The sequence below is a fragment of the Electrona antarctica genome (genome assembly GCF_951216825.1).
Source record: "Electrona antarctica genome assembly, chromosome: 3".
Lineage (NCBI taxonomy): Eukaryota > Metazoa > Chordata > Actinopteri > Myctophiformes > Myctophidae > Electrona > Electrona antarctica.
This window is the reverse complement of record NC_136808.1, coordinates 53,100,060-53,122,993: the sequence shown is the minus strand read 5'-3', so window position 1 is coordinate 53,122,993 and position 22,934 is coordinate 53,100,060. Positions and strand designations below refer to the sequence as shown.

At 41.4% G+C, this 22,934-nt stretch overlaps 1 protein-coding gene across 2 annotated transcripts in view; it reads left to right on the top strand.

Moving 5' to 3' along the window:
- ap1g1 (adaptor related protein complex 1 subunit gamma 1) overlaps positions 1–19,357 on the top strand; it is a 33,774-nt gene extending 14,417 nt beyond the window's left edge. For both annotated transcript variants that reach the window (XM_079497797.1, XM_079497798.1), the window contains exons 6-23: positions 138–214; positions 1,709–1,804; positions 1,909–1,989; positions 2,783–2,881; positions 3,426–3,481; positions 3,600–3,713; positions 4,044–4,184; positions 6,832–6,886; positions 7,523–7,645; positions 8,706–8,795; positions 9,203–9,327; positions 9,761–9,865; positions 9,986–10,127; positions 14,240–14,366; positions 15,040–15,147; positions 16,378–16,538; positions 17,235–17,333; positions 17,754–19,357. In XM_079497797.1, the coding sequence (XP_079353923.1) occupies positions 138–214; positions 1,709–1,804; positions 1,909–1,989; positions 2,783–2,881; positions 3,426–3,481; positions 3,600–3,713; positions 4,044–4,184; positions 6,832–6,886; positions 7,523–7,645; positions 8,706–8,795; positions 9,203–9,327; positions 9,761–9,865; positions 9,986–10,127; positions 14,240–14,366; positions 15,040–15,147; positions 16,378–16,538; positions 17,235–17,333; positions 17,754–17,855 (1,901 nt within the window). In that variant the 3' untranslated portion in view covers positions 17,856–19,357. The remainder of the gene's footprint in view (positions 1–137; positions 215–1,708; positions 1,805–1,908; positions 1,990–2,782; positions 2,882–3,425; positions 3,482–3,599; positions 3,714–4,043; positions 4,185–6,831; positions 6,887–7,522; positions 7,646–8,705; positions 8,796–9,202; positions 9,328–9,760; positions 9,866–9,985; positions 10,128–14,239; positions 14,367–15,039; positions 15,148–16,377; positions 16,539–17,234; positions 17,334–17,753) is intronic.
- The last annotated feature ends 3,577 nt before the right edge of the window (positions 19,358–22,934 follow it).

The window sequence follows — 22,934 nt, the reverse complement described above, 5'->3', positions numbered from 1 at the left end:
TTGACTAAAGTTTAGTCAATGGGCTAATCATTTCAGCCCGTTATGGCAATTTAAGAAGGGCAAGAAAGTGAAAGGAGACAAATGGTCCCCCAAATAAAGATGCTTTGATCCTAAAGTTCTCTGCTTTGTTCCCTCAGGTGTTCTCCACACATCTGTTGTCTTACTCACTGAAATGTGTGAAAGAAGTCCTGACATGCTCTCCCACTTCAGAAAGGTAAGGATTGAACTCAAACTTATTTTTTTTTGAAAAGGATGCAGGGAATTAAGAAACATTTGTCTTATGGTCACACCACATGTCATTCTCTCTCTTTCTACTTGTACATTTCCCTTTCAGTATAGCTAAGAAAGACTTGTTTTTTACTTTTTTGAGCCTTGGATTGCATTCTTGGCCCCAAAGGTATCCTCTACATTCAAAGTATGTCTCAGTCTTTATCTCCTTCCACTGTCTCTCTCTCTCCCTGTTTCTCAACTGCTATTGAACCTCTCCTCCCCTACTAGCTGTGACAAAAAAAAAAGATCTTTGCACCAGAAGGCCCACATCATGTTCCCCATGATCGAAAACCTTACTTTAAGCTCTCTGAAAGTGAATGATTTCCGGTTTTCCCCTCCCTAACATCTACCTCATATTTTTTCTGTCATTTGTCTTTGTTACAACCCCTGCATTGTGTTAGAATGAGAAGGTAAGAGTACATTCTGATTCCATAGCTGGTGCATGCTGCAACGAGTAATCACCCCCACACAGTCACCGTAGATGTAATCAAACCTGTGTCCAGTAATGTCATTTCTTTATTTTAACTTTTTCTTTTAATCTCCTTGACTTTTACAGTGATCATTATTGTTTTTTGTTCTTTTAGGATTATACAGAAGTTTTTATTTATTTTGGTCCATTTGTCAGATATGTCTCACTATTGTCACTTGGTTTCATTGTTCCTCTTCTGTGTACTTCATTTGATCACCGTTTTGTAAAATTGTATTTAAAGGATGTGATGGTGGGTATATTGATCACACACAAGGAGTTTTCACTTGGCACAGATCATCTATACTGTATCTGTCGTCAGAGGATATCCTATGTGTAATGTCAATGAATGTCATAGGATTGTTTATTTGTGATGTTTTAGTTGATGATTCACAAGAGTTTGGCCAGCAAAGCATTATAATGAAATGTTAAGGCTTTTGGGTGGGGGCTGGGAGATTTCTCTTTTCTCTTGGTTATCCTGAAAACCTGTGTTTGGAACTTCAAAATGGAGTATACCTTTACATATATCTCAAAAATACTATACATTATATAAAGGGTGGAATGGTAGTTTGAATTTTTGCTCTGGCAATTAACGAAACGCTAATATGTAGATTACATCCACATCATGTGGCAAGCTTACCAAACTCTTGTATAATCTTGGTCTTTATATGAATACAGCAGCATTATTACAGCCAGATCCAGTTTGTCAGATTATGTTTCTAAAAGCAAAAACAGTCTAAACCAATGTTCATTACAATCAAGGTTTTGATTAATTAACCTCACCTCAACAAGTAACATGCTTTCATACAATAGTGAAATTACAGTATGTCAATTCTACAAAAATATGTCCCCTAAGCCTCAACACATATTTACCTAACTACTAAAAAACACCTGCCTACAGAATATTCCTTGGAGGTTAGAGATACAAAGGCTTTTGACACGTCTTCTCTCCTGTTGTTCACCTTGTTGTAGCTGGTTCCACAGTTGGTGAGAATTCTGAAGAACCTAATCATGTCTGGATACTCTCCTGAGCATGATGTGTCTGGCATCAGTGACCCCTTCCTGCAGGTAAGACTTGAAACATTTAATCTGTGCTTGATTGGATTGACTATATGACATTTTTTTATCTAGCTTTTAGCCTGACAACACTTGACACTTTCTGCAAAATTAAGGTGCGGATATTGAGACTACTGCGAATTCTTGGCAAGGGTGATGACGATTCGAGTGAAGCGATGAACGATATCCTTGCACAGGTTAGAGTTCAACTTTTTTCCACTTAATTTGTATTCCACTTAATAAAAAAAGAAAACACGGACGGCAAAAATAAGAAACAAACACAAAAGACAAACAAATGGAACAAAGGGCTGCATTTTTCACATATTACAGATCAGCGCAATCTATAAATACAATATTTTAATTCCTCATACATTACAATTTACAATTTAGGCATTTAGCAGACGCTCTTAATCCAGAGCGATTTACATTAAGCAAGAACAAAAAAGCATGGGAATACATCACATAAAAAGCATTTATCATGAAACATGCGTACCGTAAGCTAAGAACGTAACAGTGGAATATCTATAAAATGAAACTATACATATAAACTATACATAAATACTATACTATACATATGTACTATGATGTGCTATGACTACATATAATGCAATTATATTGCTGTCTACATACCATGCTATAAGTCTGTATCAAATGATACAATGGCAATGGGCTGAAGGAAGAGATCCCACTTTCCAACTTATTGTAAAACTTATCCTTTGTAGTCCGAGTATGAATGGTAGTTTTTCCATGACATATATTTCTCCAGTAATGTCCTTCTAATTGTCTTTGGTTGGTGGGTCCTGTTGGTACCAGCGTTGTGTGTGTGTGTGTGTGTGTGTGATCGCTGTCTTTGGTTGGTGGGTCCTGTTGGTACCAGCGTTGTGTGATCGCTTTCTTACTTGAGTTCAAGTTAGACATTGTGGTTAATACGAAAGCCTCTCTAACCGAATGGTAAAATCTGACTCTGGAATTGTTTTCATTCTTCTAAAGGTTGCAACCAATACAGAGACAAGTAAAAATGTAGGCAATGCAATCCTTTATGAGACCGTTCTCACTATAATGGACATCAAATCAGAGAGTGGACTGAGGGTGAGTTAATTTGTTTCCCCTTTTACAAAATGTATGTTCTGTTAAAAGGTTCAATATGTTTTGTGGATATGCAATCATTACTGATTCCCCATGTACGTAGGAGCGTGAAGCAAAAAAGATTACATCGTTCTATATTGATGGAGAAATCATATTTATTTTTGCTCATATTGCTTTGCCATCTGTGTTTACATTTACCAGTATGCATTGTGACTGACGGCCAAGCTACACCAGGCTTTTCACGCACAAAAGGCGCGCGTTTACCCCTGCGCATGCGTTTAATTTATGTCCAGTCCTATTTAAAAAAACGCATGCGCGGGCCGCGCGTTTAGGGTAAACGCGCGAGAAAAGCCTGGTGTAGCTTGGCCGTAAGGTTGTGAAAAGGCAACAGTATATATTTATATAATATCTCTATATATATATATATATATATATATATATATATATATATATACACATACATGGCACCCCTATGACTAATAAATGAGAAAAGTGTTCCTGAAAAATATATTTTTCATATGGTAAAGCATTTTCTCTTGTTTTGCAGGTGTTGGCAATTAACATACTGGGACGCTTCCTTCTTAACAATGATAAAAATATTAGGCAAGTTACTTTTAATAGCCTTCCAAATATCTTTGCCTCCTCATCACGTAAGAAGCACAAATACCCACAGCTCTCGCTTTGTTGTGACGGTTATGTTTTGTGACGTGCCCATTTTTAGATATGTGGCATTGACGTCCCTACTGAAGACGGTACAAACGGATCACAACGCTGTGCAGAGGCATCGGAGCACCATCGTGGATTGTTTAAAAGACCTGGATGTGTCCATCAAGAGGTGAGAATCACAGAAGACTGATGTACAAATAGGGATGTCAGTCACCATCATGACACTTGTACAAATAATTGCAATTTCAATTAAGGATACAAATTGCCCAGGGCAGATATAACAAATTACATAACTGTGCATTAGAAACGACTGGCAATTAACCAATATGTACTATGGTCAAAACATAATTTTATACTTTGAACAGTTAACATAATTTTATACTTTGAACCAAGAATAGCAAAAATAGACTTATCTACAAGCTTGCCATGTGTCACATTGTAGTGAGTTTTGAGCTGTTTTTGTCTCTTGCCTCACTGTCCCTTTGTATTCCTGTCTCAGGCGTGCGATGGAGCTAAGCTTTGCTTTGGTGAATGGCAACAACATCCGAGGCATGATGAAGGAGCTGCTCTACTTCCTTGACTCGTGTGACCCAGAATTCAAAGCAGACTGTGCATCAGGAGTCTTCCTAGCTGCAGAGAAGTAAGAGACTTGTGTACTGTTCATCTCACAGAGAGGCTGCTTTGCTGCAATGTGTTCTATTCACCTGGTTTAGTAAGAGACTTGTGTGTACTGTTCATCTCACAGAGAGGCTGCTTTGCTGCAATGTCTTCTACATCCTGACAGTTTTCTGAAAAAGCTACGTTTCTGTGTCAGTCGTTCTTCGATTTTTCAAAAATAGCAGACCTACAAGCTCGTAGCGCGCCACCGAGTGGCGCGCTACGAGCTTGTAGATCTGCTATTTTTCAATAGCTAAAGCATAACATGATGCTAACACCAAAAGGGGTTCCCGCCCAAAATGGGTTAATGGGTGAGTTGTGGATGATTAGAAGCATTAATCAGATATAGACTGACCAAACTGTGAGGTGAATGAACACCAGTAGCCCGACTACTTAAGATTGGCACACTAGATCATAGTTAATTTAACAGATTACCACCATTTGATTCTTAGTTAGACAAATATGTAAAGAAGGAAAGGCAATGTACTTTCTTGGTCTGGCAATTCCAGCTGGCAGTCGCTTCACTGTGAGGCAAACTAGAGCCGAACGTTTGATGGAATGAACAAAAACATATGGATGAATATTTTTGAAGAAAAGGGTTCAGGGGAAGAAAAAAGAAGCATCACACATTCTGCTGCCTTGCTTTTCGACATGCACTCTATACGTCAGGGTTCCCCAATAGGCGGCCTGCGGGCCATTTGCGGCCTGCGGAGTGCCCCCTTGTGGCCCCTAGAAGATTTTCTTTTTTTTGTTTTGGGGGGGTGTCCCAGATATAAATGGCATTAAATGGGGGTCAGTAGCCTATGCATGTCAAACTGGGCACCCCCTCAAGGACCACTGGTTGAGAACAATTTTGAATGAATTAATTCATGAAAAAATAAAAAACCCAATTTTTCACGCATGCAGACTCGGCCCCCAGCCTGGTTCCCTAGTCAAAATATGGCCCTAGAGGAAAATTAATTGGGGAACCCTGCTATATGTTTATTGAGATGTAGAGCACCAGAGTAGGTTTATAAGTAAGGACCGTTTTCAGGAGACTGTCTAAATTGACCGCCAGAATTGAACAATCTATGATATCTCTTTTATTATCCTAAACTGGATCATTACACAATCATTAAATAATAATGTTTGTCCACCCGGCTGTCACCGACTTCAACGCGTTGAATCGAACTCCTGGCTCTGGTTTGCCTCCACAGGTGCGTCAATGGCACATGCCATGTCATATCTTTTTTTCTGTTCCACCTTTATATATAGCCTTGAGACAAAGGAAACTACACAGGCACACCTTCAAATACCTACTGGGCCAGGTCACCTGACGGATCACCTGACCCTAGTAGACTCCTCCTATTAAGAGTCTGCTCGTCTAAAACAGCTGGGAAAAAATGAAGGCAATGGACAATACCACAGCAGGCGCAGCAATGAAGAGCAGAATGTTATGACGAGCTGAAAAATGTCAGAGAAAACAACAAAAACACTGCATTACATATTATATACTTTAATGTGGTCAGTTAGTTAGTTTATAGTTTTATTTGGTCCTTTTCAGCACAATACATCACAATAAATAACACTAAACTTGCAGAAGAAAATAACGGACCAAAAGGGTGTAGGCTGAAGCTAGAAGCTTATTTTTGCCTACCCCGATTGTATACAGGAAAAAGATTACAAAATCAATCAGCAGTATTCGACAGAAGAGAAAATAGTAACAGAGGAAAACAGAAACCTCTGAAGGAAAATCAGGGTTTCTCACCTTCGAGGGTTAGTATGGACCTGCGCAGTGTAGCAAAATAATAGTAATGCCACCTGGCTGCGCAAGACCATATAACGCTTAAATAGATACTAGATACTAGATCAGTTCCACTGCAATGTTATCCATGTGTCCACATCATGGGTTCCGTGGTTCAGCAAAATAAGGTAGAATCGCTGGTGGTGGCAGATTAATTTATGAATTAATACCTGGCAGTTGATGTGTTTTTTAAAAATAAATCAGTTTTAAAGAAAAAAAATCATTATCAATTAATCAATATTGCCAATTATTTGGGGGCCCACTTGTAATACCCCCATGGCCCGCAGGCCTGCAATCGCTGCACATATCTGGGAGCATTGTGCACATTTATCTTTCTATTTTAAACGTTATTTCTGTCTCTTCTTATTGGCCAAGCTTTTCAAATGCTATGAGGAATAAATGAGTGGTCGTCTGACTGTTGAAATTATACATTTGGACAGCATTTACACTTATTCTCATTCACAGTGTCTATCAACAACAGATATAAGCACTCCTTTGTCCCTGCCTCGATTCGTGCAGTCAATGCTGCCAGTAATCATGTAATGTCATGATGATGATGCTGAAACATGCACTTTATGCAGCACTTTATATATTATATCTTATATCTTAAGCACTTTTTTTGCTTTCTTATTTCTTATCTCTTATTCTTCTACCTGCACTAGATGCGACCAGACCTCCGTTTATGCTATGGTGTCTCTTGTCTGTTGTTGTCCTGTATTGTTTTGTATTTGTATGTCGGAAACCACTACGGTTGCTGTAAACACAATTGCCCTTCTGGGACATTAATAAAGACATTGAACCTTGAATTGTTGGGCAATAGCTAACCACTGTATATTCTGTTTTACAGGTATGCTCCCTCGAAAAGATGGCACATCGACACCATCATGAGAGTCCTGACCACAGTATGTATACTTTGTGACACCAATACAATACCATTGGACCCCTTTTAACCACAGGAACTGTTCCTGAAATTCAGGAAATGTTAATAACATTAGGTTAACCATTTTTGACTGAAAGACTCTAGCTCCAATTCATTGTGGCTCCAGGGGCATAGTTCCTCTCTGTATTTAACCCATTTTGGGCGGGAACCCCTTTTGGTGTTAGCATTATGTTATGCTTTAGCTATTGAAAAATAGCAGATCTACAAGCTCATAGCGCGCCACCAGCTTGTAGGTCTGCTATTTTTGAAAAATCGAAGAACCACTGACATAGAAATTAGCTTTTTCAGAAAACTGTCAGGATGTAGAAGACATTTTTAGAATCTGATCTCAGGTCAACATGGGTTAATTGATAAGTTCCTAAAGGTCTGTGAACACTTTGGTTGAAAAGGGGCTATTGCTAACCAGCTAACAGTCTCTCTTTCGCTGGCGCAAAACTGCTCCAAGATCATTCAATCCAACAGCCCTAGCCGACAAATTGAACATGAGTTCTGATGTTCTGACTTGTGCGTGCATGCATGCATGCATATTTAAGCATACTGTTGTACACTAGCCCTCTACACTCGACAGTGTCCTGCAATCTTTCCTGATGTCCCACAGGCAGGGAGCTACGTGCGAGACGATTCGGTTCCTAACCTCATCCAGCTCATCACCAACAGTGTGGAGATGCACGCCTACACAGTACAGAGGCTTTACAAAGCCCTGCTGGACGACATCTCGCAGGTCAGGACTGTCAGCCATGTTTGCAGAATGTTTAGTTTAGTTTAGTTTTATTTGCACGTGATGTACATTAAAAGAAAAACAAAGGAAATTTAAAATGTAATGAAATACATTTGTATTCAAATGTGCCGGAAGGACCAAAAAAACCCAGAGGGGCTTATCGAGTGGCCTTCCTTAAAGCTGCCAAGGGAGCTTAAGCTAGTTATAATAAAATTAAAACATTAAAGGTATATTCAGTGATTTGACTTAATCTAAATATCACTTATTTTTTCTTTTTTTCTGGATAATCCTCCCTACTTTAGAGTGTGCTGACCATATAAGGAGTTCCTCCCTGTCCCCAGTGAGCCCCTGGGGTAAAAACACCCTAGTTTCAGTTTTGGTGGCGGGTGGCAAAGCCTTCATCCAATCAGGATGAGAGGGGCCTTCCTCCAATCATGATCGAGTGGGGGCGGGCCTTGGTGCACATGCTGTTGGCCTGTTGCACTTCCCCCCACTATAGAGCGTGCATGTGCACATTTTGTTACCGGGGCGGACTGGGTGGTTCTCCAAATCACTCAAATCACTGAATGCTCCTTTAATGAAAATACCTAATGATGATAATAATAATATTAACAATAACAAGAAATGAAACGGGTAGTAACATTAATAATTATAATAAAGATCAGGGTGACTAGGGCATGTTGCCCAAGCTTAATAGGAATTTGTAATTAATAATGATAAATAAAGAGCAGGGTGACTAGGGCGTGTTGCCCAAGCTTGATAATAAAAACTGCTGTAATTGTTTCTTGAAAGAACTCATGCTAGTACAGTCTCTGATGTGAGGCGGTAATTTGTTCCAAAAATGAGGTCCTCTGTACTTGATGGTGAATTGGGCGGATGTAGTCCTGAAGAAAATGGAATGAAGATCATTTGCTGATCTGGTGTAATGATTGTGGATTTCATTGTTGAACTGGAAAACATTTTGAGTATAAAATCAATGTGTGCAGCATGACATAAATGGTAGTTGTACATTTTTGTTGTTAAAAGCTTCAAAAAGTCCAAATGTGTTTCTCTGTGTCTGTAGCAACCCCTAGTGCAGGTGTCATCTTGGTGCATAGGAGAGTATGGAGACCTGCTGGTGTCTGGGCAATGTGAAGAGGAAGAACCCATTCAGGTAAACATTCAGAATCTCAGTCAAAATAAATAATACGGTAAACACAAATTGGCCTGTTTGTGATATAGCCCAGGGGTTCTCAACCCGTGGGTCGCGACCCCTCGGGGGGGGGGTCACCAAATTATTTTGGGGGGTCCCCAAATTATTTAAAAAAAAAAGAAACAAATTGCAACTGAATGGCTGGAAAATAGAAATTAAGAGTTTTACATAGTACGTGGTGTATGCACGTATAATGATTATATCTGGTTTCAAAGGCTGAATTTGCAACCCACGTCTGTGCCAACGGACTGCTTCCACCACAACCAATACTTTGGTAGGGTTAAGAAAAACCCTGCCACTCGGGCAATGTTTCAGCAGACCTGCATCAGTAGTGATGTGTTTCCATTTGGTCTCTGTGCTCCGTCTAGGTAACCGAGGATGAGGTTCTGGATGTATTGGAAGGACTCCTGGTGTCCAACATGTCCACTCCTGTTACCCGGGGTTACTCTCTTACTGCAATCATGAAGTTGTCCACTCGCTTCAGCAGTGTAAAGTAAGTGTAACATTCATCTTAAATTGTCCTGTTGTATCAAGGATGGTACAATTTAACCCATTTTGACCTGAGATCAGATTCTAAAAATGTCTTCTACATCCTGACAGTTTTCTGAAAAAGCTATGTTTCTATGTCAGTCGTTCTTCGATTTTTCAAAAATAGCAGACTTACAAGCTCATAGCGCGCCACTCGGTGGCGCGCTATGAGATTGTAGATCTGCTATTTTTCAATAGCTAAAGCATAGCATAATGCTAACACCAAAAGGGGTTCCCGCCCAGAATGGGTTAAAGTGTCTAGTGCACATACGCCTTGTTAGAGTTTTCAGTTGGGAAAAATTATATATTAATGAAGTTATTTTTTTTTATAACCCATCATCCATTTGCTGTAAGGCAGGGAATACTTTTTTACTGACGTTCTAATTTTCCTTTTCCAGCCGAATCAAAAAAGTGGTGTCAATATATGGCAGTAGCATCGATGTGGAACTGCAACAGAGAGCCGTGGAGTACAATGCACTTTTCAAAAAATACGACCACATGAGGTGAGGGAGCATTGCCTTCTTTTTCGTATTCCTATCGTGGTCATTCAATCCATAATAAACGGATGGACTGACACATCAACTTCTGCATCTTTCCGTTTATCTGTTCCTGTCGCTCTCTAGGCCAGCTCTACTAGAGCGAATGCCCATTATGGAGAAAACGTCTTCTAATGGCCCCACAGAGATTGTGCAGACCAACGGGGAGACGGAGCCCTCAGTGTTGGATGTGAAACATCCACCCCCTATCACTCAGCCAACAAACCAGGTAAGAAGACATTCCAGGGACTTTCTTAGGCTGGACATGTGCAGGGACCCTGACGGCTTTGAATCAGTGTTGATTTCGTCGACTAATACTATGATGAAAAATGTTCATCGACTACCTTTTTTCACTGACGGAAACTAAATGAAAATTAAGCTATGATGACTAAGACTAAATATACTGACAATTTCGTTAACAAATAACAACTAGACTAAAATGTTAGGAAGGGACTAGTGGACAAGATATCCAGTATAAGTAAAAGACACAAGTCAATTTACACTTGGTTGCATGCTGACAATAGCCGATCTACAAGCTCACAACGCGTCGCAGCGCGATGCATTGTGAGCTTGTAGATGGGACTATTTTCAGCAAGTGTAAAATCACTCATTACGACGGTATCAAGGCCCGCCAAAATACATTTTAGTGTACTAAATCAACTGTAGATTTTGTCGACTAAAAACCTAAAAACACATTCCAGGAGACTAAAACGTGACAAACTATTCAATAGACTATGACTAAAACTAAAATCTAAATTTGCTGTCAAAATCAACACTGCTTTGAAGTGTCTGGTTCAATATTGATGAACCTTGACTGGGCAACCAACCAATAGGACATAAGCGTTGACATGTTTGGGACCTTAAAGCACACTGTACATGCAGTCTCCTTTAAGAAAGTATGCACATACATGTGCATACAGTCACCAGATAAGCAACTACCCAATTACTTTTTAATTTGGCATATTTATTTAATTCATCAAGAAATAAAAGTCATTTATTGTACAGCAGACTCTATACAAGTCGCAATAGAAAACCTACAACTTCCTTTTAACGTCCTCCAGGATGCCCTTATTGCTCGTAAATTGCGGCAGAAAATTGACTTCTTGTATAGAAATAAAGCCAGCTTTCCTGTCATTGGCAGAAAGAGCGTATAGTAGTTGAGGCAGTGTTCCTGTCTGTCTTGGATTATGGAGACATAATCTATAGACATGCAGCCGCATCCACTCTTAAATCCCTAGACTCTGTTTATCACTCATCGATTCGATTACGGGTGATAGCTATGGTACTCACCAATGTATCTTATATAACAAGGTTGGATGGTCCTCCCTGACAGACACGAGAACTGCATTGGCACCTGTTCTTGTATAAAGCCATGCTTTTGGAGATTGTCCTAAATACATCTCATCTTTTCTGAAATGGGACTCTAGTCTGAACCCTACCACACCCGGTCAAGTAATTTCCCCAAATTCAAGGTACCAAAAGTTAACTCTGAACTTGGTAGATCTGCTTTTGGCTTCTGTGGCCCTAATTAAGCATGCACTCAACTCACGATACAATACGTATCACGATATGAGGTTCACGATACGATTTTTCATGATATTTTCAACTTTTTTTTTTTTTTTTATCTTCCCCCCCAAGCTTTTTTCACAATTTTTATTTAACTACATTGCAAAAGTAGCATTACTTTTCATGTAAAATTACTTAATTACTGTAAACATGCTTTCATGTTTAAACCTAGCTCGAGTTAATAAACGTAAAAAACGTTTTCTTTGATGACATCTTAGGATAGATGTAGACCTATTTGACAGTGCAGAAACATAATTGCCTTCCTTGATGTATTAATGAGCTTAAAAATATATATATATACATATTGTTGGGATATTATATCGATATCCGATATATCGTTACAGGCCTAGCCCTAATACATGGAATGACATGCAAACGACATTAAAATTGACCACATTGGTACCCTTAAGCCGTTTTAAAACCTTGGTGAGCATACAGACCCCCACAATATGTAACTGTTTTTAGATCGTTTGGAAATTTGTCTTGGCTTTTTATTTGTAAACCTATGTTTGTTTTTTTCTTTTCCTGATCTTCTGATGTATTGTGATTTTTTTCTCCATATATTGTATTACTCGACAACACTGAAAATGAGTAATTACTCATTTACTCATACTAATTTCGAGAATAAACAAAACTTGAATGAATAAGCTAAAAGTCAACAAAGACCAAATGTCAGTGTCAGAGAATAATGGGAAATCTGTCTGTCTGCACACATGGTAACACTCAAATTTGCTTGATTGAAAAAGATTACAAATGAAGAGTTTTCAGGTTATTACTTTATATCTATAACTATAACTAAGCAATGGCCGCCGCTGTCTGTCTGAGAACATCCGAGTCAACATCTGGGTGCGTCGCCTTACACCACAAAACAACCCGGTCGTCGCGCTACTGGCTCACACAGTGAAACAACCCGGTCGTCGCGCTACTGGCTCACACAGTGAAACATCCCGGTCGTCGCGCTACTGGCTCACACAGTGAAACATCCCGGTCGTCACGCTACTGGCTCACACAGTGAAACATCCCGGTCGTCACGCTACTGGCTCACACAGTGAAACATCCCGGTCGTCACGCTACTGGCTCACACAGTGAAACATCCCGGTCGTCGCGCTACTGGCTCACACAGTGAAACATCCCGGTCGTCGCGCTACTGGCTCACACAGTGAAACATCCCGGTCGTCGCGCTACTGGCTCACACAGTGAAACATCCCGGTCGTCACGCTACTGGCTCACACAGTGAAACATCCCGGTCGTCACGCTACTGGCTCACACAGTGAAACATCCCGGTCGTCACGCTACTGGCTCACACAGTGAAACATCCCGGTCGTCGCGCTACTGGCTCACACAGTGAAACATCCCGGTCGTCGCGCTACTGGCTCACACAGTGAAACATCCCGGTCGTCACGCTACTGGCTCACACAGTGAAACATCCCGGTCGTCACGCTACTGGCTCACACAGTGAAACATCCCGGTCGTCGCCCTACTGGCTCACACAGTGAAACATCCCGGTCGTCGCGCTACTGGCTCACACAGTGAAACATCCCGGTCGTCGCCCTACTGGCTCACACAGTGAAACATCCCGGTCGTCACGCTACTGGCTCACACAGTGAAACATCCCGGTAGTCGCGCTACTGGCTCACACAGTGAAACATCCCGGTCGTCACGCTACTGGCTCACACAGTGAAACATCCCGGTCGTCACGCTACTGGCTCACACAGTGAAACATCCCGGTCGTCGCGCTACTGGCTCACACAGTGAAACATCCCGGTCGTCGCGCTACTGGCTCACACAGTGAAACACCCCGGTCGTCGCGCTACTGGCTCACACAGTGAAACATCCCGGTCGTCGCGCTACTGGCTCACACAGTGAAACATCCCGGTCGTCGCGCTACTGGCTCACACAGTGAAACATCCCGGTCGTCGCGCTACTGGCTCACACAGTGAAACATCCCGGTCGTCACGCTACTGGCTCACACAGTGAAACATCCCGGTCGTCACGCTACTGGCTCACACAGTGAAACATCCCGGTCGTCACGCTACTGGCTCACACAGTGAAACATCCCGGTCGTCACGCTACTGGCTCACACAGTGAAACATCCCGGTCGTCGCGCTACTGGCTCACACAGTGAAACATCCCGGTCGTCGCGCTACTGGCTCACACAGTGAAACATCCCGGTCGTCGCGCTACTGGCTCACACAGTGAAACATCCCGGTCGTCGCGCTACTGGCTCACACAGTGAAACATCCTGGTCGTCGCGCTACTGGCTCACACAGTGAAACATCCCGGTTGTCACGCTACTGGCTCACACAGTGAAACATCCCGGTCGTCGCGCTACTGGCTCACACAGTGAAACATCCCGGTCGTCGCGCTACTGGCTCACACAGTGAAACAGTGCAATGCATAGAAGAAGTAACTAATTTTACTGGGTCATAGTTCTCTGTGCAACATCGCCACGCTTCCTTCATGTCCGCACAATGACGAACTTCATTCACTAAGGACTGACCACGGACAAACAACCCGATCATGTCCACAACGAATATGACGTCCTCGACAGGTCGACGTGTGTGTGTGTGTGTGTGACACCTGTGTGAGTCCGACGGCATGCTTTGCGAACCACCTTCCTAATAATATTAATTTTGTGCCCATCCCTGTACAACATTTGGTGTTCATATATTAGAACGGGTAAGGACTAGTGTATCTAAATTTGTTAGTTGAAATTGTTGGGTAATTTATTGTTGGTGTTTAAAGGTTGTTGTTTTTTTGTCCTTGGTTCTCCAGGCTAATGATTTGTTGGACCTGTTGGGTGGTAATGATGTGGTACCAGTTATCCAGACCACGCTGCCCACCAAGCCTGCTTCAGCTGGAGGAGAGTTGCTTGATCTGCTGGGGGACCTCTCAATGTCTGGTATGAGACCTGCTTTCATCTCTCTAACCCGCTCTTCACTCTTTTGGCCATGTAGAAACGTAGCCTCTGTGGAAACATATTGAGAAGAGAGGAGTAACAAGAAAGGATGACATAGTCATAATGTTTCAGGTGACTGTATGACACGCATTTGTGTGACCACGTGACAGACTGTATCAAATATATCGTAAACGATACAGAGACACCTCCCCAACAATATCACAGAGACAGTTTGATTATTTTTGGACCACAATTCTTATGAGACGTTTTAATATGACCCCATGTTGTTCTCCATAGAGAAAATACTTCCGTGAACCAGGGGATGAGTGAGTGATGTCAGGACTTTAGAACCAGGGGATGAGCGAGTGACTGCAGGACTTTGGCGCTCTATAATAAATACTAATAGTATAACTACCAGTAAGACGCCTGAGGGCGAGAAGCAACCTCGCCCTAAAGGGAGTCGCACTGCGACACATTATGACCTAGGAGATCGCCTTTTTTATCTTTACAGATCTAATCTAATAGGGGTCCTTCCTTGGCACAAAATCCTTTCAAATGGGGATCTGCAGCTATTATCAATTTGGGGATCTTGTCATGGAAATGCTTGAGAACTACTGATAGAAGGGGAGTTTGTGTGCTTCTGTTGAACCCTGGTGTGGTGGTCTGCCCTCCCCAGGTGGTCCAGCAGCCCCTGCTCCTCCCTCCTCTGTGCCCACCTCCCAAGCCCCCTTCCTCCTGGATGGCCTATCCTCACAGTCCTTGTTTAATGATATTGCAGCCACAGGTGAGTCACCCACATAGTGCCGTCCCGTTCTCTCTTTAGGCTCTTTTCGTCTACAAGAACTAGTGCCGTGCCATGAAACCTATTTCATGGATTCTGCATTTGTAATCACACACTCTATGGCAGGGTTCCCCAATAGGCGGCCCGCGGGCCATTTGCGGCCCGCGGAGCGCCCCCTTGTGGCCCCTGGAAGAATTCCCCCCCAAAAAATGTTTTTGTTTTGTTTTGGGGGGGGTGTCCCAGATATAAATGGCATTAAATGGGGGTCAGTAGCCTATGCATGTCAAACTGGGCACCCCCTCAAGGACCACTGGTGGTCCCCGGACCACTGGTTGAGAACTTAATTAATGAAAAAAATAAAAAACCCAATTTTCCACGCGTGCGGACTCGGCCCCCAGCCTGGTTCCCTAGTCAAAATATGGCCCTTGAGGAAGATTAATTGGGGAACCCTACTCTATGGTGTCGGATAATGTTCTCGGAACCTAATTTGGCCGGAGATGTGACTTCTATTCATTCGAATATGTTCAAGCAAGCAGAGCACACCATGCTGTGATACATGACATTCAAATTGCTACCAAAACCCTACTCTGCCGGCTGCCTGGGTGGTGTGGTGTGCCTCGCTTGGACTTCCTGTAACATGGGATCAAATCCCACTCTCTACACTACTTTTTTCACATCTGGGCAAAATCTTGCCACTTACTTTAGGCATCATTTTGCAACTTTAGGCATACTTTTTGCCACATTAGGCATATTTTTTGTGAGGACTGCCCATAAGTCTTCATGTTAGTCTGACCTACATGGCTGGTTAAAACTAAGGCTAGGTTTAGGCATAGCCCTGCTCAGGAGGTGGCACAACCCTGATTTGAACTCGGAAGTTATTGTCAAAATGTGTAAAATAATTTGGTGATTCTTGTTATAAACAAACTTTAAAATCTCAGAGCTTCACAGATTCTGGAAAGTTTCATTTACTACTGATACTACAGCTAAGTTATTTGTAATGCACTTTCATACATCTTTATGTTCCAGAAGGTTCTGGGTTGCGCTTTGTTGTCGAAAACAGCTTCTCATGAATTTCCTCCGTCTCCCATATGCAGTTTGTGGTATTGTCATTCTGGAACAAAGCCCATTGGTGATCAATCATTTTTACTGGATTACCCTTGAACGTCTGAAATCCTGCTGAATATGCTGGTTTTCAATGCTTCTTTTTTCTTTTCCTTTTTTTCTTCTCTGTAGCTATCCCACCTATGACGGCATACAACAAGAATGGTCTGAAAATAGAGTTCACATTTGAGAGGGCCAACCCCAATCCAAACATAGCGGTCATCACCATCCATGCCTCCAACACCACCGAGGCTGACATGACAGACTTTGTTTTTCAGGCTGCAGTACCAAAGGTAAAGCAGCGTCATCATCAGTCATCTGTTTTTAACTGCAACAGCTGGGCAATTAACCGAAAATGTATCATAACCGATATTTAGAACCAATAACCAACTTAATCTTGCTCATGTCGGTTAATTGAATAATTGAGAAACAGTTTATTTTTTTAAATTATTTTAATATTTCTTACTTAACAAATTCTATTCAGATTTATTCATGTTGATTCGTTGATATTGACTAAATCGATTAGACTGATCAACCACATGGTGTGTGTGTGTGTGTGTGTGTGTGTGTGTGTGTGTGTGTGTGTGTGTGTGTGTGTGTGTGTGTGTGTGTGTGTGTGTGTGTGTGTGTGTGTGTGTGTGTGTGTGTGTGTGTGTGTGTGTGTGTGTGTGTGTGTGTGTGTGTGTGTGTGTGTGTGTGTGTCCCAAGTGCATCCATGCAATGTTTTTTTTTCATTCATAATCACTCATTAATTGTAATTGAGGCAAAAGTTTGACTTTCAAATCAATGTCACAATTGCTTCATTTTGACCAGCCCTATTCTACTGAAATATCCAAGCGGTCAGAGAAGTATATATTCCAACTTTACAATAAGCTACTGTATGTAAAGTGACTGAGCTGTTGGAAATAATATTACAGATTTGGTTGACAGGGTTTCATAACTCGGATGAATCTATGCATAGGCTTTAATGTACACTCTTTATTGCACAGACATTCCAGCTGCAGCTGCTGTCCCCTAGCAGTAACGTTGTCCCAGCTCTCAACCAGGGGAGTGTCACGCAGGTCATCAGAGTTCTCAACCCACAGAAGGTACGTTTTGTTTTTGTTTGACGTTTATAGGTCGACTCTGTCAGTTTACTCTTAAATGCAGGGTTTCTCAAAAGAGACCCCCCATCTTTCAGTGGGCGAGAAAGTATAGTTGGTTCATTTGTTGCTGTATATATATTTTTAAATCACACCCGTGTGAAGTGAGGGGCGCTCTTATCATCTTACAACATAATGTTTGTCTAAGCAACGGGTGCTAATGTTTGTCTTAGTCCTCAAAACTTTTTTTTAGGAGGGGCGCCCCTCAATAATTATAGAAAGCTACTTGCTTTTTGATTATTCGATTAATATTAAAGGTAATTATAGAATAATCACTGAGAAGATCATCGATAGTTGCAGTCCTAATTCTTTCAGTTGTATTTTTCATTGACATAAACATTATGCATCATCCTGACGATATTTCAGCAACAGCTACGAATGAGGGTCAAGCTGACGTATACCCACAAAGGCACGGCCGTTGCAGACCTGGCTGAGGTTAATAACTTCCCTCCTCAGTCCTGGCAGTGATGTGAGCTGCCGTCCCGCTCCTAAAACGCCCTGCCAGGGGAACTATGAGAAAACCATTTTCCTTTTCACCTCCCTCCTCCTTTTCTTCAAAACGGATCCCCCTGTGACATCACCGCAGACCGCTGCGCTCGAGTTGCATGGGAAGCAGTGGAACGTAACACAGGGCGGAGGGAAAAAAACAGATGTTATGAAGACCATAATGATTATTGACGTCACCAGAAAAATCTGAAACAAATATCCATGGACTTACCTGATCTTCTTAATCGGTTTAGCGTTGATCTGTTAGCTTTGAAATCTGTTTGCTTTTTGGCCCAACCCCCACTCACAATTTCTTTTACGTAAACCACACTGTGGTACGTTCCACCTTGCTGAGGCACTGTAAAGAACTTCTGGCCACTGCATGAGCACTTGTGTAATTCGGTTTTCTTTGATTTGTGGTTTTAAATTTGTCATTAATTTAAGATTGTTTCTAACTAAATCAAATCTAACTTGACTACAATCTGCACACGCTCCACTGCTAAAGGTGTATCTTTCAGTAGGCACTCCTCAGTTTCTGTAGCCAATGATTTAAAGCAGTCTTGTATGTATATCCCAGAACGTTGCTCCAGCACTATAATTTAGTGGTCATAACTGGTTTCATATTCAGATTTTACACCCATAGCCTTGGTCATCATCACGTTCTAACAGCAGGAAAATGTTTGAAACATCAAATACCATCTTGACAGTGATTTGTATTCATGTCATTTCCATCAATTTTGTTTGAAGCCTGTTTGAGTGTTACTAGGATCACTTTTAACATTTGACTAGCTTGGTGGGGCTTTCCTGGTTCTGACCAAGGACTATCTAAAGAGGACGAGAAGCGAAGACCGTACGGTGGACGCCATGTTGCTCCCTGGAAGGAAAGAAACATGCGCAGTTGAGACCAAGGACTGTCTAAAGAGGACGAGACGCGAAGACCGTACGGGTGACGCCATGTTGCTTATGGTGCTCCATGGAAGGAAAGAAACATGCGCAATGGGCTATATGCAGCCAACACTTCCGTGTTCAGCTTCCTTGGTCTCAACTGCGCATGTTTCTTTCCTTCCATGGAGCACCATAAGCAACATGGCGTCGCCCGTACGGTCTTCGTGTCTCGTCCTCTTTAGACAGTCCTTGGTTGAGACCAGGAAGTTGTACATGCCCAAATTTGTGCATGTACAACTTCCTGGTCTCAACAGCGCATGTTTCTTTCCTTCCATGGTGCAACATGGAGTCCACCGTACGGTCTTCGCTTCTCGTCCTCTTTAGATAGATAGTCCTTGGTTCTGACATGAGGTCTCTACTGCATCCTGTGTTCTTAGTTTTGCTGTCATGATGGCAAAATAAACATTTCCATATTGCCTAGTCGGATCAGCTGTGGCTGCTTTTCAGAGGATGTTCTATTCCACATGCAGTTCCCTTTCAGAGGATGTTCTATTCCACATGCAGTTCCCTTTCCTAAAATAAACCCAACAAGTAGCTTATCTTTGTGCATTTATTCAGCGAAGCGAACGCTTAATGGCTAGTTTGCGCCATTTTGAAGGATATTCCTGGTCAGAAATGCATCATATGGAAATTGTTAATTGGATGAACCCCCTCGATCTGCGTTCACGTTTCCTGCATCTAAATGCTCCGCAGGCGTAAGATATCAACACAGCACAGCTTGTAGTTTAGACAAACATTCGGTTTTATTTAACTTGGTTGGGCTTAGTCACCCTGCACGTACATGTAAATGAAGTCTTTTATGAATGTAGTTACATGCACTGAATGATTTATTTTCCTCTTTCTCTCTCCCCTTGAGTCTTCGTTATGACGCTCCATTGAGGTCATTGTGTTGGCACTATTTTTGTGATGGTATGTTTTAGTTTTTTTGATTTTTCTTAAGTGATTTAACTTAAATGATATGCCTGATATTAAAGTGATGTGCCTTTCTGACAACTAAATAAGTAGACCTATACAAAGTGGGTTGGTAAGAGTCTAATTGTGTCGAGTGTATTTTGAGGATGACATCCTGGGAAAATACTATTAGAAGACGATGGGCTGGATGGATTTAAAGCAATATTTCACTTTTAATAGAACATTTTCACTTTTAGTACACCTTTGACTTACTGTAGAAAATAATAAACCACTACTAATATTCACTTGCCTGAGGTAATAACGCTCATTTTAAAATGTGTATGGGTCCTCAAACCTTAAATGTATCGTTGTGTACTAGAAATTTCTTCTAAGGAAATCCTAATTGTAGTTTTAAGGGAAATCTTAACTTAAGATGCTTCGTGGCACCATCGGCTTTCTTCTACATACACACTAGTAGAGCATCAGTGGCGGTTTCCCCCTTTGCTGTAAACATTTTGAAGTGGTGATTTTACCTGTTTTCCATAATGGTCTGGGCGTAACATTTTCAGTAATAGTCTGGGGGGGGGGGGGGGGATATTAAAAAGGCCTAAGCATTGATGACTACGGTTTATCACGGCAGCTATTGTCATTCTACCCTATACCAAGTTTGCGTGTTCAAAACAATCAAAAGTGTAAATGTTCTTAGTAAAGGGAATTGTTGCTTTAAGATTTATTTTCTTTTCTGTTTTTTTTTTTTTTCATATCTTTGTTTTTGAAAGGAGCACCTGTATTCACTTGGATCATAATTAGTTTGAGGTACAGTGACTGAGCAGCTTCTGTGGTGACCGTTGGGAATGATTTCTTGGTTTTGCATATTTCTCCAAATCAGAATTCCGACCACGCCGTCGGGGGTGGGGTGGGATGGGAGGGGGGGGGGGGGGGGGGGGGGGGCAAACCTTAATACCTCGCATTTTTTTTTCTCTTTTCTGTTAACTCTTAAACGGCACAGTGAGATGGACAGCTGTGTTCAAGTCATATGATTGCAATCAAAGTGGAGCGTCTGTAATGAAAAAGAAGCTTACAGCATTATCACTTAACCACTTAAACCCTCGATAGATTCTAAATTGGACTTGAGTTGCTCCTTTTGCTATTTTTTATTTACACCGATACATTTTGCCAAAAATAGCCGATCTACAAGTTCACAAGATGTCACGAATCACGATGCATAGTGAGCTTGTAGATCTGCATATTTTTTGCCAAATGTTCCATCCAGAATAGGGATGCTAGGGTTCAAGTGGTTAATGGGGCTTAGCACCCCCTATAGGCTGTTTGTGTTCAGAGGTCGTCAGATGTTCAATTAGGCTGTATTCTTAATATTCACTATGCTTCACTCTAACTTTTGTGACCAAATCAGAGATGCTATTTAGCTTTGGAAATATTTTTGAGCTACAGTATGTGTATATGGAGGAAATTATTTTTTTGTTCAGTTAACTTTTTCCGTTGACAAAATGCTATATTGGCTTTTTTCTGTACATATTGAGGGCTTTTACACTTTTGTCTCTTGTACTATCTTTCATCCTTTTTTTAGATACCAACCATTTTCTAAAAACTTCCAATTATTCACAATGTAAATTGTCTGACTAGATCTAGGCCACATAGTCTATGAAAAAAAGACTTCCCCGTGTCATCACATACTCATTGTAAAAGTTATATGATCTGCTGCCTGTACATTGTATATAATTGTAAAACATACGAAAGCTGATCAAATTAAATAAAAGTACAAAAACCATCCATGTGAAGACGTGAAAAGATTAGCTAGGGAGTCGGGACTAATTGTATACATACTGTATATACAAAGAAAATCTTGAAAGATTACAAATGGTCTGCATTTTATCACTTCATATTCTTTGAGATTGGTTATATATATATTTTTTTGTTTTTCTTTCACTGAGTTTAGTGGGTGAGTTGGTTGGCTGCTATCGGGGTTGTTTTAAATGTTGAGTCGAAGGTTTGACTTTGTCTGAGTGATGTACTGAACTACTGAAACCTGAGCACAGTGCTGCGTAGAAGCCTAATTTATGCTTGCATGTCAGAAATAGCAGAACTACAAGCTCGCCACGTGCTGCATCCGCAAGGTGTTGTGGGCTTTTGGGTCTACAATTTGGGACATGCAACAAAGTATGAATCCGGTTTAATGTCTACAGTCTGACGTGGCACCTTGTCCTCTTCCCTGTCCCTCAAAAAGGCATCCCTTTTTGTTTGTTTTTCCCCCCCTGCATACGCATCCTTTTTGTTCGCCTGTCCATTCATACGTTGAGTATAAATTAAGCGTAACCTTCCATCTGGCATTACAGTATCTGCAGTGCATCCTCTGCCCTATTAACTATAAAGTGATTATATGTAATTAATGCTGTCAGACCCTATCATTGACTTATTGAATGCCCTACAGCACATATCATCTTTGGGGAGTGAATCCTTTTCATTGGCCTCTTTGTGTGTGTGTGTGTGTGTGTGTGTGTGTGTGTGTGTGTGTGTGTGTGTGTGTGTGTCATATAGCACCTTCTACATGGTTGCCACGCACTTGTCTTAGAAAGCAACAAGAACAGGCCACTGTTTGTGCCACAAAGATTTGTTTTGGTGAAGCAGAATATAATGGGGTTGTCAGCTGTCATAATCATTGTGTGACGTTCTATGATTTTGTTTATGAATGATGCAGCGTTAGGGTGGCTACTTGGGTCTGCACCATAACGGGCATGCTTTTGGCCTGCTTTCATTCTCTACTCTCTTGCTACTCATTGTCAAAGTCGTGTGTGTGTGAGAGAGTTGTATTACTATACTTGTGAGGGCCATTTGCCTGGTCCTTTTATGGAGAAATTGTTTTTTTTTAGTTTAAAAATATTTATACAGTTAGGCTTAACAATTCAAATATTCAGCTTTGGGTTAGGGTTCTGCCTGAATTATACATGGGTTGCGCACTGGTGTTGCACACCGAAAAACAGATAAATCTGCTCTTCTCCTATTTTCCGGCTATTTTCAATGCCGTCCTAAAATGTTGATGTCATCACAAGCATAGTAATACAAACGTGTGTGTGAGAGAGATAGAGACATGCCTTTCGGCTTTCCATGTTTTGTTGAGGTAGTTTTCTCTTTGTAGACTAGTCTGGTTAGTCTATAATGTGAATATCGGCCGAGAAGAGACAACACTCTTATAAACACTTCAGGGAT